Source organism: Solanum lycopersicum, chromosome 7 (genome assembly GCF_036512215.1).
Source record: "Solanum lycopersicum chromosome 7, SLM_r2.1".
NCBI classification, from domain to species: Eukaryota; Viridiplantae; Streptophyta; class Magnoliopsida; order Solanales; family Solanaceae; genus Solanum; species Solanum lycopersicum.
Genome location: NC_090806.1, coordinates 16,692,465 through 16,711,381, shown reverse-complemented (window position 1 = coordinate 16,711,381; position 18,917 = coordinate 16,692,465). Strand labels below are relative to the sequence as shown.

General features: G+C 40.4%; 1 protein-coding gene across 1 annotated transcript; it reads left to right on the top strand.

The window, feature by feature from the left end:
• Positions 1-3,454: 3,454 nt before the first annotated feature.
• Positions 3,455-6,387, top strand: LOC138337329 (uncharacterized). Its single transcript, XM_069287238.1, has 3 exons — positions 3,455-3,655; positions 3,847-4,091; positions 6,321-6,387. The coding sequence occupies exons 1-3, from the start codon at positions 3,455-3,457 to the stop codon at positions 6,385-6,387; spliced, it is 513 nt and encodes a 170-aa protein (XP_069143339.1).
• The last annotated feature ends 12,530 nt before the right edge of the window (positions 6,388-18,917 follow it).

The window sequence follows — 18,917 nt, the reverse complement described above, 5'->3', positions numbered from 1 at the left end:
AACGCCAAATTTTATCTTAGTGGATTTCATCGGGGGTGATCACTAACAAGGTTTGTGGGCTCTTTCATGTTGGGTTACTTCACCCACACACCAATTTTTTCAATTTAGCTAATTTATGGATTTTATCATGTTAGAGGATGGAATCTTGAAAGGAAGTTTCATTTTCTTATTCATTGGATTATTGGCTGCCATTGTTGATATGATTCTTTTTTACTTGGAGTTATTTGAGAGGAAATTCAGTAGATTTTGATGGTACTAAGGGTTCCCAGCGTTTAGAGAAAGAACTAGGAAGTTTTGTAGAGTTGGGAAGAGAAAAATGAGTTGAAAAATTCATCGTACACACCTGGGTAAGGGCAGGCATGGAGTGCCTACAATACGCAAGAAACCAGCCTCGGTCAACCGGCGCCAGATGCACCAGAAACCAAGCCTCAGTCAACTGAGGATGGCGTGGCACACCAAAGGTGCACTCAACGCGCGTTTTCATGATGGCCATACAGGTTTTTTTAAGTGTGGCCAATAGGGTCACTTCATGAGAGAACGCCCTAATAATAAGCAAGGTGGTGAAAATCTGGGCAACAGAGCCCATAACCATCAGTTGACCCATCAAATAGGGCTGCATTCAAAGGAGCTACATCTGGTACCGGTGGAGGGTCAAATTTCCTCTATGCAATCACTAGTAGCCAAGAGCAAGAGAACTCTCAAGATCTTGTCACATGTATGATCAAAGTCTTTACTTTTGATGTTTATGCTATGTTAGACCCAGGAGCAAGTTTATTTTTTGCAACTCCTTATGTTGCAAATTAGTTTTTAAATTCTCCGTAAAATGCTTTGTGAACCTCTCTGTGTTTCTACACATGTTAGGGAGTTTATTATAGCTAAAAGAGTCTATAATGATTGTCTTGTTTCAATCAATCACAAGTACCGTGGCTGATTTAATAAAGTTATATATGGTAGAGTTTGATGTTATTCTAGGTATATATTGGCTCCATGCATGTTGTGCATCAATAGATTTCAGAACTCGAGTTGTCAAACTCTAGATTCCAAATGAGTCAGTTGTAGAGTAGGCTAGTAGTTCAGCAGTGCCAAAGGGTCTCTTCATTTTGTACTTTAGGGCGAGGAATTTAGATTCTAAAGGATGTATCTATTACTTAGTCCAAGTTAATGACTAAAGTGTTCAGGTACCTTCTCTTTAGTTAGTTCCTATAGTCAGTGAGTATCCAAAACTTTTTTCAGATAATCTATCCAGAGTCCCTCCCGAAAGAGAGATAGACTTCGGCATAGACGTCATCCCAGATACTCGTCCTATCTCTGTTCCATTATGCAGAATGGCACCAGCAGAGTTAAAAGAGATAAAGGAGTAGTTGAACGATCTGTTAGATAAAGGTTTTATTCAACCGAGTGTCTCACCTTGGGGCACTCTGGTCTTGTTCGTTAGGAAAAAGGATAGGTCCCTAAGGATGTGTATAGACTATTACCAACTGAATAAGGTGACCATCAAGAACAAATATCCTCTTCCAAGGATAGATGATCTCTTTGATTAGCTTCAAGGTCCTTCTTGATTTTCCAAGATTGACATCAGATCAGGCTATCATAAGTTGAGAGTTAAGAAATGTGATATTCCAAAGATAAGATTTAGAATAAGGTATGGTAATTATCAATTTCTGGATATGTTCTTTGGTTTGACTAACTCACCTGCAGCAATCATGGATCTTATGAACAGAGTTTTCAAACCTTATTTGGATCTGTTTTTCATCATTTTCGGTGATGACATACTAATTTATTCATGGAATAAAGAGGACTAGTCACCTAAGGGTTGTTCTTCAGACTTCGAGAGATAAGAAGTTGTATGCCAAGTTCCCCAAATGCGAGTTTTTGCTTAAGTCTGTGGCGTTCTTAAGCCACATTGTTTCTGGTGAAGGTATTAAAGTTGACACTCATAAGACAGAAGCAGTTCAGAATTATCCTAGACCTACATCTCCAACAGATATAAAGAGTTTCTTGGGTTTGGCTGGGTATTATAGGAGATTTGTTGAAGGATTGTCATCTATCTCTTCTCCTTTGACCAAGTTAACTCAAAAGACAGTCAAGTTTCAATGGTTTGAATCTTGTGAGAAAATCTTTCAGGAGTTGAAAAGAAGATTGACTACCGCTCCGATTTTGACCTTACCAGAATGTACTCAAGGGTTTGTGGTTTATTGTGACGCATCAAGAGTTGGATTGGGTTGTATATTAATGCAAAATGGTAAGGATATAGCTTATGCTTCCAGGCAGTTTAAAGTTCATAAGAAGAATTATCCAACTCATTACATGGAATTGGCCGCATTAGTGTTTGCGTTAAAGATATGGCATCATTACTTATATAGTGTTCATGTGGATATATTCACTGATCACAAGAGTCTCCAATATATGTTCACTCAGAAAGAGCTTAACCTTAGACAAAGAGGGTGGTTGGAATTACTCAAGGATTATGACATGAGTATTATTTACCACACATTTAAGGCTACTTTAGTTGCTGATCACTTAAGCAGTTTATTCATAGGAAGTACTTCCCATGTCAAAGAAGAAAAAAATGAGTTAGCAAAAGATGTGCACAGGCTTGCACGTCTGGGAGTCAAGCATATGGATTCCACTAAAGGAGGTATATTAGCGACGAATGGGGTTGAATCATCCTTGGTGTCAGAGGTGAAACATAAGCAAGACCAAGACCCTATTCTATTTTATTTAAAAGCAAGTGTCCATAGCCAAAGAGTATTGGCTTTTGAACAAGGAGGAGATGGTGTGCTGGAATACCAAGGCAGATTATGTGTACCTAAGGTGGATGAACATCAAGAGTGGATCTTGGAGGAGTCTGATAGCTCTTGATATTCCATTCATCTGGGTTCCACCAAAATCTACCGTGTATATTGGTGGGAAGGCATGAAGAAAGATATTGATGAGTTTGTGTCCAAGTGTTCAAATTTTCAGCTGGTGAAGGTGTAACACCAAAGACCTGGAGGTTTACCTTAGAATATAGAACTTCCATAATGGAAGTGGGGGATTATTAATATGGAATTCATCACGGTCTTGCCAAGATCGCGAATTCCATTTGGGTGATTGTCGACAGAATGACAAAGTCAACCCATTTCTTGTAGGTCAAGACTACTTTTTTGATGGAGGATTATGCTAAGTTGTACCTTTAGGAAGTGGTAATACTTCGTGGAGTTTTGATCTCCATTATTTCAGACAGGGGTGCACAATTTACTGCATAATTTTGAAATTGTATTAGAAAGGTTTGGGTTTCAAGGTGAATTTGAGTACTGTTTTTCATCCTCTGATAGATAGACAAGCAGAGCGCACTATCCAGATCTTAGAATATATGTTGAGATCTTGTGTGATCGACTGTAAGGAAAATTGGGATGATCACCTACCTCTCATTGAGTTCGCTTACAACAATAGTTATCATTCGATCATCCAAATGGCTCGATATGAAGCTCTTTATGGGAGAAGATGGAGATCTACTATTTGGTGGTCCAAAGTTGTCAAAGCAGAGTTGATAGGACCATATTTAGTTCACCAAGCTATGGAGAAGGTAAAAGTGATTCAGGAAAGGTTGAAGACAGCACAAAGTCGCCAAAAGTCCTACAAAGATGTTAGAAGAAGATCATTAGAGTTTCAGGTAGATGATTGGGTGTATTTTAATATGTCACCAATGAAAGGATTTATGAGGTTTTGTAAGAAGGTAAAACTTAGTCCCGGTATATTGGACCATATAGAATCTCCAAAAGAGTGGGCAATGTGGCTTATGAGTTGGAGCTACCCCAAGAGTTAGAAGTGGTTCATCTGGTATTTCATATTTCAATGTTGAAGAAGTGTTTGGGTGATCCTTCACTGATAGTACCAACAGAGAATATAGGAATTAAGGATAACCTATCCTATGAAGATGTTCCGATCCAGATTTTGGATTGGCAAGTTTGCAAGTTGAGGACAAAAGAATTTGCTTCATTCAAGGTCCTTTGGAGGAACCAGTTTGTAAAAGAAGCCACTTGCAAAGCAGAGGAATATATGAAGAAGAGATATCCACATTTCCTTGAATCTGTAGAGGATGCAACAAGGTGCTAAACTCTCTTGTTAACACTTTATGAGGTTATGTATAAGCTTGTATTACTTGCTTGTGTTGTTATGTGCTGAAATAAAATTTCTATCCTTAGCTTAGAGGAAGAATTCTCATTCTAGGATGAATGTTCCCAAGGGGGATATATAACATATCGTATTCTAGACAAACTAAAATTAAGAAAATAAAAATACGAAGAAATAAACTTGGAGAAAAAAGTTGGAAAATCTCAAAAAAAATCCAGATTTAAAAAATAAGTTTTGGTTATTTTCAAACGGCCATAACTTTCAGCTCAGGAAAATTTTAGGTGAGTTCTTTATATGGATGAAAATCTTGTTGGAATATCTTTCAAACGACACCAAGTTTGCAAATTTTTGAGGTCGTGTAAGTGAAATAGAACCTTCGGAAGATGGGCTGATGAGAAGGGGAAGTTCCAAATCCAGATTTGGTGAGGGTATTTTGGTCTTTCCCTAAAGTCAATTATTAATTTCATTATATATTGGGGGTCTAAACTGATCCCATTCAGTTTTACGTACTTAGAAAAATAGACTAGGGTTTTGAAAGAAAGGAGAAAAGAGCAGAAGGAAGACGAAGACGCAAGAACGCCAAGTTTTATCTTAGTGGATTTCGTCGGGGGTGATCCCTAACAAGGTATGGGCTATTTCGTGTTGGATTACTTCACCCACACACCAATTTTGTTCAATTCATCTAATTTATGGATTTTATCATGGTAGAGGTTGGAATCTTAAAAGAATGTTTCGTTTTCATATTGATTGAAATGTTGGTTGCCGATGTTGGGGTGATTCTTGTTTCCTTGGAGTTATTTGAGAGAAAATTCAATAGATTTTGATGGTACTAAGGGTTCCGAGGTTTAGTGAAAGAACTAGGAAGTTTTGGAGAGATGGGAAGGGAAAATCGAGTTGAAAAATTCATCAAACACACCTAGGTAGGGGCAGGAGGGCGCACCTACAATACGCCAGAAATTGGCCACAATAAACTAGGTCGGGCGTAACAAGCCAGCAGTGCGCTAGAACTAGGCCTCAGTCAACTGAGGTTGGCGTGGCTCGCCAGCAGTGCGCCAACCCGGCGTTTTTGTCTAGTTTTTCGTAGTTAACCTCTTTTAAGTCCTTCCAAGGTACATTAACATCCTCCAATGATTTCTAATCACTTCAAATGATTCTTATTACCTAGAAATCATCCAAGAACCCAAAATTGAAATCGTGAATCCATACTCCAATTCAAGGGAAGTTAAGAGTCAAGTTTAAAAGTAAGAAGTTAAGTCTAGAAGTTAAGATGCAAGTCAAGTAAAGTTGTCGAGTTTTCTTAATTCCTTCACAAATATTTTTACTTTGTTTTAAAGAGTTAAAGTTCAAGTCAAGTAAAGAGTTGAGTTCATTTCTCAAAATGTATAGGGAACTAAGTATTCCCTAAGAGTTAAAGTTTCAAACTAAGTAAAGAGCAAGAGTTGAGTTCAGTTCTCAAAAACATATAAGGGAACTAAGTATTCCCTAGAGGTTTGCAAATGTTTCACATTTGAGTAAAGAGGGGACCTAGAAGTTCTAAAAGACTTTTGAACTAAAAGGGAAATATTGATTCCAAAGGGAGCTTTTTTAGAGCTAATGGGTTCAGTAAATTATCTCAACCCAAAGGAAGAAAGTTTTATTAAAAGTATGAACTAAAGACATTTTTGGAGTAAAATTGAGCACTGATGTGGAGATGAGAGTACATATTAACTCAAGTCTCCATGTAAACCAAGTAGCCAACATGGGAATTGACGTGTCATACTTTTTTGATGATTACGTAAGGAGATCTAGTTGATCCACTAAGTTGAGTAAGTTCCTATACCAATGTCAAGGTGTAGGATTGTCCTCTTGCAACGTGAGGTAAGACGTTGTATCATCAGTTAGGCTCATGGTGATGGTTATCGGTTAGAGAAACTCCCATAGAGACTAAATTACTTTCTTATATAAGTAAAGTTGAGTTTTTATTTCATGTCCTTTAACGAACGTGAGTTGTTTTCACAATTTTATGAGCTTTATATATATCTTGCATGTGATTTAAATTGCTTTATATGTATATCATTTGAGTTAAGTATATTCTCGAGTTGAGCAGAACTAAGGTAAGTTCATCTAATCCCTTCAAGCTTAAGTTGTTGCTTAGCTCACCAACTGGCATACTCGTACATTCACTGTACTGATTCTACTTAGCCTGCATCATTTTCATAATGCAGATGCAAGTACCCATTATCAGCACGCAGTGCTTTGTTGAACCAAATTGAGCTTCAGAGTTTGTGGTGATCCTCATTGCATTTTGGAGGACATCCTTTCATTTCTGTATTATCTTAATGATACGCTCAAACTTACTTCTCAAATTAGAAGTAAAGCGGTTATGTCAAGTAAATAACCCAACTAGTGAGGTTGGGATTGTTCGGACGAGGAAAATAGTCTAGACTTAACTTCAACCTGTTATTACTATTGTTTGGTCAATGACTTCCTTGGAATGTAAAAAACAATAAAAGGGGGGTTTCTAATTCTAAATAAATAAAAATAACTAACAGCTTTGAATGTCTGATTTTAATCAATTAATCAAAGTAACTAGGGTTTACATGTTCCCCACAGGTTCATAACTTGATAATTCTAACTAAAAAAATTCGTTTCTAGTATCTTGCATGGAAAGTGATAAGTTATGTATTTATAAATCCTTCGTCTGGCATCTAGAAAATCTTACTCCGCACCTTGGTCCGGCTACGTGTGTTGCTTTCCTAACCCTTATCTTTACCTCAAATTAAGCATCGTATTCTATATTTGACTAAGTTATTACCTTGTAACAATCAATACTAGACTATTAGATAGTATATACTAAATTTATGTTGATAATTCTTTTCCTATTATCTACCTCCTTGGTCTAGGAAGTAGCATTAAGGCGAGTTCTAGCATTGGCCATCCGTTAAAAATACTTCTAAGCGAAAGAATTATTAATACATGCAAGACACCATTCTAGAATTGTTATTTGGTTAGGTTTTATCTCACTATTTGCCTATGGTTACCACAACCCAAGTTATAGAGTTTAGTTACTCATAGTCATAATCACAATTTTCAAATATATTAAATGAGAATTCATGTACTTACTTCAATGAGAAAGAGTAAAATTCGAAAGTTTGCTTTATTAATCACCAATAATCACTTGCAAGAATCTCAAAATAATTAACAATCTCACAAAAAGTCTAATAATTATCAAAAGTTTAATAATCTAAGAGTCTAACAATACGGAGTCTAACAATGATCTCGAGTCTAACCTAACAGAGTCTAACCTAAAAGAGTATAACTATCCAAAGTCTAACCTCAAAAATGAGGTTTTTTGAACTATTTATAAAAAATAAAAACCTAATAAATCAAGGACTCTCTTTGCTGGAAATCTGCCAAAACGTGGCTGGGTCGACGGACCTTGCGACGGATCGTCATGGTCACGACGGACCGTCATGCACTTCGTCGTCCTATACTTATGAAATTTCTTTTACTGCTCTTCTTCATTACCCTTGACGACAAGTATGAAGGACCGTCATAGACACAACGATCCGTTGAGGGCCTTTGTTCCAAAACACTTCAACTCTTGGAATATGGGTACTGGAATTACTTCTCCGAACATCATGACAAACCTGCAGACGGACCGTCATAAACACGACGGACCGTCACAAGCTTCGTAACCCCACACTTGGTCAGACTTCCCCATCTTCCTTCAGCAGCTGCACTACGCTGCCACCTACGGACTGTCACAAGCACGACGGATCGTCATAAGCTCCATAAGTGGTCTCTTCTGCATTTCTTCGCTTAAAATCTCCGCAATCAGCTTTGGACATATTTCCTGCAAAATAAAAAGAAACTTATATAAAAATTAGCACAAAAAGGCTTTTGGACACACTAACCTTAAGGAAAAAGTATTAGTAATACCGTGAAACCACGGTATATCAACACCCTCAACTTTAATTCGTTTTTTGTCCTCAAGCGACGCACTATGACTCAATACACAATCTTTGTACGATAGTATCGATATTTCTTCCTTTGCAATCATTTGGCTATCAATCCCGATTAATCTCATCAAATCTATGCATGCTATCACTATTAGGCTTGATATATGTGGGATCAGAACATGACACAGACTCGCCATGCACTAACACATATCCTCTTCAATTTCTCACCGAGGTGCTAACAATTCCAGCATTGCAACTAGTGTCCTCGCTTTTAACAAAATCCTCATTTTTCACACAATGATTTCAGTTTGAGTATAAGGATTACTTTTCAACAGTCGCTCTGAGAACAAAGTCACACTCATTTATACCTATTGCCATAAGCTTGCCCTTATTTTCACTGTGTTAAGTTCGCTATACAACCCTTAGGATCACGATAGGACTTTCTTAGCTAGTAACATAGGCTCAGGGTCAGGTAGGGTATATTTAGGTATACTTTAGTGAATTTTTGCCCTCCTTGACATATCGTCTAAACCCTCTACTTTCTATCATTTTATCTCACCCAGTTTTTCATATTCTTTCACCTTGCTATTTTGTCTTCTTTCTTCATTTGTGTAACTGACTCTCTTCTTTTTTTGCTTGTATTTCTTGTATATATTTTTTTCTTTACTTTTCTTTCAACTAATTCTTGAGTCACTTTACTTTTGTTCTTTATCTCTCTTTGTTCTTTCAACTCCACTTTCCAGAGCATTCCTCATAATAGCCACCTTCAACTTATGGCTTTGCCATGAGTCAAGGTACACAATATCCAAAGTTGGGTCAAGGCCATAACGAAGGTTGTTTACTGCATTAGCCACCCTCAACTTATGCTTTTGGCATAAGCTGAAGTGCACATGTCGAAGGAGGGACCAGGGCCAACACATTGTTCCCAGAAAAGATCAGTTGGGGTGAAAAAGAAAGGTCAAATTTGAGCTGAGATCATTTGGATCAAAGAAAGATAAATTTCATTTGGTTTCTTTTATTTAGGCTAGAAATGGGCTATATTGAATAAGGGACTATGATCCTTTCCTAATTGTCTATTACAGCTCACTTTTAGCAGGACTAACCAGGCAAGTTCTAGCTCAGTACCAATAGTCGACTATTCAAATTTTCCTCACACTCACTTGACATCTAATCAGTATACCAGATTATCACACACCTAGTTCGAATTTTAGACTTAGGGTAATGCAATGGTGTACCTCTATGTCATGCTTAGGGCCACACAATTATAAGTTACTATACCAAGTCATGCATCATTTTCCAGTTTATCAGGATATCATTTAAGCCATCATGCTCCAGAATTAAACTATGTACAGAAGATATAAACATGCCGGTTCAACAGAAAAAGTAATCAGGCTTTTGGGGAAAAATAACACAGGCAAGAAAACCCCAAAAGAGGATAGTGAATTGGGCTACTCATACTTCACCGTAACACTCTCTTTCCATTTACCCTACCCCCAACAAAAAAACATTCAATTGTCCCCAATGCATAAAAATTTAAATACTAGAGTGGTAGGTGAAGCAAAGTTGTGGCGCAAAGCGCCGTCGATCAGCCAGCTGGTGGGTTCGGTTCCCCGGAACCCACGTCCTCTACAATCTGGACACCCTCAGTGGTGTCCTCAGCAACAACCGCACCATCAGTAGCGCCTCCTGCTATCTCCATAGTGCGGGAGCTAGACGCCCCAGCCGCTAACTCTGAGGCTCTCATCTGGTGCGCCTCCTCCTCAGCAAATGAGGCTCTCCTCGCAGCCTCCATCTCTCGGCGCTCCTTCTTTTGTGCTCGCGCCTCAACCTCTGCTCGACCCCTATGACTCTTGGCATTCTCTCGAGAGGGAGGTGGTGGAATCTCTGAAGTGGCAAATAGGGCCACCAACACTGTATCTTCAGCAGGCTCGACAGAAGGGGCCTCAAACTCCGGCACCCTAGCCTCTAAGATCGTGTCGATATCTGCACGAAGACTGTCAACTGCAGCCTGAAGAGTCGACACACCCACCGGAGGGGCTGGTCGTCCTAACACCCTCAACTCAAAGGCATCCAAGCGCTGGTGAACCTCAGCGATCTTCCATTATGTATACTGGACCATTTTCCGCTCTAGGCGCTCTTCTGACTCAATAATCGACTTCGGCGTCCACGACTGGATATGATGCAGAAGCGTAGCCATTTGTGCCTCTAATTTTTAGACCCTAGCAAGCGGGACCAGTGCCGGTAGAGGGGCTATGCGAGAGGATTTCGGGGCAGTGCTACTACCCGGGATAGACTCAACCAGGGTAGTGTCAGTGGACGCCGCCTGTGTGGTCGTGTGGGCCTGGGCTACTGTATCAGCAAGATCATCAGCAAGTGGGGGCATCTTTGGACGGGGCCAACTCATTAGCCTTATCTCTGATGAGGTCGACATCAACAGTGTCCTGTGGGGTCTTGAGCTGATCTACGTGCCATATAGGCACACCTGCGGACCTGCAGAGAGCAAAGATCATGCACGGGAAAGGGTAAGTAGTAGTGACCTTGAAGCCCTCTCATGCATGACTGCATGTAGAAGCAACGCGAAATCCACCTCGAACCCGGCTATCATCACCGCCATCATCACTGCTTGATCCCATGTAACGATATTATCAGCAACTATGGGGAAAAGGCAGTGACGGACAATCAGGCACAAGAACTTCACCGTGAAAGTGAGGTTGGCCTTCTTGATGGCCCCCTTTGGCTCAGTTACCCAATCGGCACCCTCTCCATCAACTGACAGGTGCAGGGCCATCCACATCTTGGTGGTCTCTCTCAGTGATGGCTCGCGCAGGAACTGGCCATCTTTAACTATCTGCCAGCGATAGTCAAACTCGGCAGTGAGAGGGGTCCGAGTAGCATCAACACCCCCGTCTATCTATCTGTGATCGGAGAGTCGCTACGTCGAATGCATATAACTCTCAGACCATTTCTTCACTGTAACGTCCCAAAGGGCGTGCTGTCCACTCCAAGTGATGCCTGGTGAAGAGATTGTAGATCTCAGGCATCATTCGGAGTCTCCCTGTAAGGACCCACTGCTCCAAGGTGAGTGTTTGAGTCATCACTCCTTTATCAGTCAGGAACTTTGCGTCGGAGTAGACTTGAAATTGTCCGTCGACATACCACAGGTTGGGCTGGTCGAAGGCTGGGGTGGGGGTCTGAGCTGGTGAACCTGATGTGGATTCTAAACTGCCAGCCTTATCAAACGAGGTCGACACTGCAGCAATGGCGGGTGCGTGAACCTCTGTAGAGCTGGAGGCTTCCTCGGACCACGATACTCCTAAGGAGCCAAACGTTACTTCTTCATTTGTGGCTAACCTAGAGGGTGTGCCGGTCAGTGTGCGCTCCTCATCAGACTGGGAGGCAGTGACTACGCCGGACGCCACCTTTTTGGGTGTGGCTCTAGGAGCACGTGCAGCACGGGAAGGGGTGGAAGTGCCTGGGGGCACATTCTCGGGGTCATGCTCATCATCCGAGCCAATGACCATGCGGGCAGACGGGGCGACAGACTTCGATCGCCCGTGTGCGTAGATTCGGTCTTGCTTGGGTGCCATAGTAGATAGTACCTGTAAAGGATCAATATTAGTATGAGAAGTGGCAAACAAGACAAGCAAAACCACAAAAATAATTAAAATAGTATGTCATTACTATGGTAACAGGGACACACGACGGGCCTGGTGACGGCTCGTCGTGACTACGACGGACCGTCATGGGGTCCGTCGTGTTTTACTTAAACTACGTATATATGGAGAACCCTGAAGGAGAGTCTCTGAATAGTATGACGGTATGTGAAGGACGGACCGTCACAAGTACGACGGTCCATCGTAGGTGTCCGTCGTAGGACACTTGAAAAAAAAATATGGAGACCCTTAGGAGAAGGGTCTCTAACCGTCATGACAGTCAGGGAGGACGGACCGTCGTGGGTATGACGGTCTGTCACATGTGTCTGTTGAAGGACACTTAGAAAAAGTGAGATACCCTTAGACGAAGGGTCTCTGACAACCAGAACGGTTGTGCAGGACGGACCATCGTGAAAATGACAATCCGTCACATGTGTCCGTTAGGGGACACTTAGAAAAAAAATGGACAGTGGGGTTTTAGGGCTTTTGGAACAGACCCTATGACGTTCCGTCATGGGTACGACGGTCCGTCATTGGGGTTTCGATCTGTAGATCAGTGATACAACTGGGGAACCCCATTCATCCCCGATGAACCCAAATCGAGCTTGTATGTTATGGACCTACATTTGTCTAACCCAACTACCTAGGAAACTAGTAATGCGAAAGCACCTATGTCTAGGGTTGTAAACATGGCAATTTCAAACATTTTTAACCTAGATTTGAAAGAATCTTATATACAAGAAACGAACATATCACGAACTACTAAGCTAATACTAATTAATAAACAAAAATGCAAGATAAATGAGTAGAAATTAGAGACACATACCTTAGAATTGGGGAAAACAAAAAGGACAAGTTCTCGGTGACAAAGAAGACACCTACAGCAGCAACTCCGACTAGTAGGTTATAACTTGTTGGGTTTTGGAAAATTGTGGGGGAACAATGATCTGTTGATAGAGGGAGAGATGGTGGAAGTTGAAAAGAGAGGGAAATGGGAGGAATAATGAAGGAATGGGGTTAAATGAGGGGTTGGGAAGTTTAAATGGTGAAATTTTATAATAAACTCCAACCGGGTCGGGTCGGGTACGCCTCATTAATCACGCGACGATTCCCCGATGACGGTCCGTCGCAGTAGTGATGACCCGTGTTGGTTCCGTCGTGTGTGCCCTAGTTTGAAAATAATATAAAGAAGTACCTAGTACGACGGAGGCATACGACGGTCCGTCGCAGGCGCAATGGTCCAACGATGTATCCGTCAGTGACTGCTGCAGAGTAATTTTCTGCAGCATTTCCTGGTGATGTGCCTACAAATTTAAAAAGCCATTTGTAGAAAAAAATACCATTACTAAAAAGACTATAAGTATTGGTTTTCTCCCAACAAGCGCCTGATTTAATGTCGCGGCACGACTGGGGACACTTGATTACTCAGACTTCATCAAGATGGTATGCCTCTATCACTTCATTCCCCGATGCTTTATGCCCAAAATAGAGTTTTATTCGATCTCTATTAATCTTAAACCGCACTCCCTCCTTGGCTTTTAACTCAACTGCTCCATGAGGGAATACTTGGGTAATCAAGTAAGGGCCAGTCCATTTGGACTTGAGCTTGCCCGGAAGACAAGGCGACCCAGAACTGTCTACAAGCACCAAATCCCCAACCCTAAACTCTTGTTTTGCACATTTTTGTTCATTCTCCTTCTTCATCTTTTCTTTGTGGGATATGGCGGATACTGATTGGAGCTCACCACTCTGCCTCATAGTCCTACACACGTTGAAGGTCGCTTCTTCATTGTTCAACCAAAATTTCATCTGCCCCTTTTCCATATCAACTAAGGCTCTACCTGTAGAAAGGAATGGCCTCCTAAGAATAATAGGCACTTCAAAATCGACTTCACAAACAAGAATAACAAAATCAGCCGGAAAGATGAATGACTCCACTTTTACTAGCACATCATGGAGTATCCCTATAGTCCATTTCACTGTCCGATCAGCCATCAGTAGCCGCATCGCAGTGGGTTTTGGGTCACCCAAATCCAACTTCTTGTAGATCGAGAGGGGCATGAGATTTATGCTTGCCCCCAGATCACATAATGCTTTCGCAAAATGTAATGACCCAACTGTACAAGGAATAGTGAACGCACCCGGATCTTCTTTCTTTTGTACGAGGGATCTTGTAGCAATAGTACTACAATGCTGCAGTCTATCATCATCCTCAAAAGTGACCGATCTTTTCTTGGTGACCAGATCTTTTATAAATTTGGCATAACCGGGCATTTGTTCTAGAGCTTCTACCATAGGGACATTGATAGAAAGTTGCTTTAACATTGTTATGAAACGCCAGTTTTTACCATCCTCGGTCTTTTTCACTAATCTTTGAGGGAAAGGTGCTGGTGGCCTAGGCATGGGAATTACCTTCATAGGTACTTCTGCATCTTTTCCATTACTTTCCTCAACTTCACCACTACCCTTTACCACATTATCATTATCCTTTCTCACACTTTCCTCAGTAGACGGCATAGGTAGGTCAATGGTTTTGCTTACCACCCCGAGTAGTGATTGAATTAAAGTGCGCATCATTCTTTGGATTTTGGACAGTGTTGCTAGGAAGAGTGCCCGGTTGCCGTGTGTTCACTGTCGCAGATAATTGGGCCATTTGCAACTCGATCTGTTTAATCGATATTGCATGTGTATCATCTTTTTGCCCAATACTAGCTAAATCACACCTTAACTCTTTAATGTGCTCATCACTAGCATCGAACCTCCTCATCATTTTGTGCAACATATCCTCAACTCGCGCGATACTATCTCCACCATCCCTAGGAGTAACTTCACGATTTTGAGGAGGGACATAGGGCCCATTCCTATCATTTTTGTTACCGTAGTTACCCCTGTTGAAGTTGTTGTCACGGTTGTAGTTTCCATCTCGGACATAATGACCCTCACGGTTATAGTTACCATTGTTCCGACCTTGGCACCAATTATTCTAATTTGAGTCTTGGGCGCTTGGTCGAAAACCCCCCACCCCCCGTCTGCTCATTTACTACATAAGTGTCCTCCGCATAGTAGCATTCATCATTAGGGGGTGGTGGTTTAGCCAAGTAGTTACTGCATTAATCTTTTCTGCACCCCAGTGACATGTTTTAGTACCAACCCAAGCTCAGTTCTCATCTGAGCCATTTCTTCACGAATCTCATCTGTGGTTGGGTTTTGAGTGGACTGCACTGCGAAGGTGTTTCTCCCTGTATCAGACTTCCTAGTACTCCAAGCTTTGTTATTCCGGGAGATTTTCTCTAATTTTTCGGCAATTTCAGCATAAGGACATTCCCCATAAGATCCACCTGCTATAGTGTCCAACACCGCTTTGTTATTATCATCCTGTCCCCGATAGAACTATTCCTTCAGTGACTCATCATCTATACGATGATTTGGAACACTTCTCAAGAATGAGGTGAATCTATCCCAAGAACTACTAACTGACTCTCCTGGTAGTGCCACAAAGTTATTCACTGTCTTTGTGGTTTAGTTTCTTGGAGATCGGATAGTAGAGTGCTAAGAAGACATCCCTTAGTTGGTTCCAAGTGAAGATTGAGTTGTATGGGAGCTCAGTGAAGCACATAGCAGCCTCTCCCGTCAGTGAGAGAGGAAACACTCAGAGACTTATTACATCTAAATCCAAATCAGGCCTCCCTACACAACTTTTACACACTGCCCTTACCTTAGCTATATGGGCATGTGGATACTCAGAAGGTATCCCTGAAAACAAACCTCTGGTAGTGAGCATTTGCATCAGGCTACTAGTTACCACAGAGGTGTGGCCTGTGGGTAGAGGAGGCAAGACAAGTGGCCCATCCGAGTCTGGTATGCTATCATAACCTCTGTAGTATGCTTGGGGCCGTGGAACGGGATTTTGTCCCCTCTGTTGGTGTTCACCCTTCTAAAAAAATAAAAAACAATAAAACAAAGTAAAATCAAGAAAATATCAACTAAACTGTAGTAATAAGTTCAAGTTAATCCAAAAGCTATATTTCCCCGGCACCGGCGCCAAAATTTTATACGCTCAAACTTACTTCTCAAATAAGAAGTAAAGCGGTCGTGTCAAGTAAATAACCCAACTAGTGAGGTTGGGATCGTTCCCACGAGGAAAATAGTCTAGACTTAACTTCAACCTGTTATTCCTATTGTTTGGTCAATGACTTCCTTGGAAAGTAAAAAACAATAAAAGGGGGGTTTCTAATTCTAAATGAATGAAAATAACTAACGCAATTGAAAGAGACACATAACAGCTTTGAATGTTGGATTTTAATCAATTACTCAAAGTAACTAGGGTTTACGTGTTCCCCACATGTTCATAACTTGATAATTCTAACTATAACAATTCTTTCCTAGTATCTTGCATGCAAAGTGATAAGTTATGTATTTCTAAATCCTTGGTCCGGCGTCTAGAAATCTCACTCCGCACCTTGGTCCGGCTACGTGTGTTGCTTTTCTAACCCTTATCTTTACCTCATATTAAGCATCGTATTCTATATTTGACTAAGTTATTACCTCGTACCAATCAATACTAGCCTATTAGATAGTATATACTAAATCTATGTTAATAATTCTTTTCCTATTATCTACCTCCTTGGTCCGGCAAGAAGCATTAAGGCGAGTTCTAACGTTGTCCATCCGTTAAAAAGACGTCTAAGCGAAAGAATTATTAATACATGCAAGACACCATTCTAGAATTGTTATTTCAGTTAGGTTTTATCTCATTATTTGCCTATGGTTCCCACAACCCTAGTTATGGAATTTAGTTACTCATAGTCATAATCACAATATTCAAATATATTAAATAACAATTCATGTACTTACTTCAATGAGAAAGAGTGAAATCTGAAAGTTTGTTTGATTAATCACCAATAGTCACTTGCAAGAATCTCAAAATAATCAACAATCTCACAAAAAGTCTAATGATTATCAAAAGTCTAATAATCTTAGAACCTAACAATAGAGAGTTTAACAATGATCCCGAGTCTAACCTAACAGAGTCTAACTATCAATAGTCTAACCTCAAAAACAAGGTTTTTCGAACTATTTATAAAAAAATAAAAACCTAATTAAAAAAGGACTCTATTTGCTAGAAATCTGCCAAAACGCGGCTGGGTCGACGGACCTCACGATGGATCGTCATGGTCACGACAGACCGTCATGGACTCCGTCATCCCATACTTATGCAATTTCTTCTGCTGCTCTTCTTCATTACCCTCGACGGCAAGTATGACGGACCGTCATAGACACAACGGTCCATCGAGGGCCTTCGTTCCAAAACACTTCAACTCTTGGAATATGGATACTGGGATTACTTCTCTGAACTTCATGACGAACCTGCAGGACGGACCGTCATAGACACGACGGACCTTCACAAGCTTTGTAACCCCACACTTGGTCAGACTTCTCCATCTTCCTTCAGTAGCTGCACTACGCTGCCACCTACGGACAGTAATAAGCTCCGTAGGTGGTCTCTTCTGCATTTTTTCGCTTAAAATCTCAGCATTCAGCTTTGGACAGATTTCGTGCAAAATAAAAAGAAACTTATATAAAAATTAGCACAAAAAGGCTTTTGGACACACTAAACTTAAGGAAAAAGTATTAATAATACCGTGAAACCACGGTATATCACTTAACTTTTAGGATGTTGTGGGGTCTGTCCCAACATCCCTTCTGAGATAGTTTAGAGCTTCATAGACTATAGTATTTAAGTTTGGAGTATTTTTCGTTTATTAGACTCAAGTGTCACTTTGGCCAAAGTTATGACATGGCATACTTTTTTCTTTTTATTATGTTTTACTCGTGTAAAAGTTGAGGTTTGTCGTCTGCTGATATAAATAGTCACGTCAGGGGTTCGCTTGAGGGACAGCAATGGTCTTCGAGTGCCACTCCTGCCCAGGGTGTAGGATCGGGGCGTGACACTTTGGTAGCTTCTTAGCCCTAGGATTGGGTCCTTTTGAAGGGCTCTTTTGTTGGTATTTGGGGAGTTTTGACCTGAAGTTTCCACCCTAAATACTCTCATATACATGTTAGTAACCCCTCACATCTATTTGAACCCAAAACAACACATAAACAAGACAAGACACACAAGCACGTTACAAGGCTAAACTTTCGAACGTCTAGGACGTTCTTGGACGTTTGATCTCCAAAAACTTCCAAACTTTAGATACTGCCTCAAAATATCATAATAAACCATTTTAGGATTTTAAACCCTAATGAAACACATTAAAGGAGGTGAAGCTAGATCCTAACATGTGGGGTTATATGACACTGAATTTCATATAGCTCACATGGTTATATCAGTTAATGTTATTCTCCCTATGTAACAAGATAATGAGTATGACATACACAACTATTATGATTTCCTTATATGAGTTTTACTTAGTAGGAGTGGTGGTATGGGACTCCACTTTTACATTGCACAAGTGGACTTGAAGGGGATTATGGGTTTGTTGCTTATTCTATTGTAAGGCATGAATGTATGCATGTATGTTGAATGGATTGTTGCTAATGTGTGATTTTCCTTATATTCAAGAAATGGAAATTATTATATCTCTATCTATGACTATTGATTATGATGAGGTCTTAAGATGGCATGTGTTACTAAGGTGGCTCCAAGGGGTACTCAGTATAGTTGGTATTATGGGATGTTAATTATACATTGCACAAGGATACCTTAGAGTTATTAAGGTGATGGTTCTACTATGTTAATGATTTGTATTTTACCTTTAAATGCATAAACATTTTTCAAACATGATGAATGCATGCCTTATACTAAATATTTTTTTTAAAATACGTGACGACCATCTATTGGCTATAATTAAATTACATAACTTAATTTACAAACCTATTTGTTACTAATTATACCGACCCAAATGAACTACACCCACCCCAAATTAACTACATCTGGCCTAAATTACATTTACCCCCACCCATTAAAAAAGTACACCCATTATGCCCAACATTTCACTTCACCTTCCAACCTTCTTCCTCAATGTATTCGCCTACAATCTCAAAAACACAACCTAAATACACACATTATCACCATGAAGGGTGCTTTTTCTAAAAATGATATTTCTCCCATCAAAAGTCTCTTTGTGGTGAAGATGTGTTTGACAGACTCGATAAGTCTATCAATAACTCAAAATCATGTTTATTTGAGATAACTATCACTACA

Coding starts and splice junctions, on each gene's coding strand:
- LOC138337329 (XM_069287238.1), top strand. CDS start 3,455: ATGGCTCGATATGAAGCTCTTTATGGGAGAAGATGGAGATCTACTATT. Junction 3,656..3,846: donor GAAGATCATTAGAGTTTCAG/GTAGATGATTGG, acceptor TCAATGTTGAAG/AAGTGTTTGGGTGATCCTTC. Junction 4,092..6,320: donor TCTGTAGAGGATGCAACAAG/GTGCTAAACTCT, acceptor TTCATAATGCAG/ATGCAAGTACCCATTATCAG.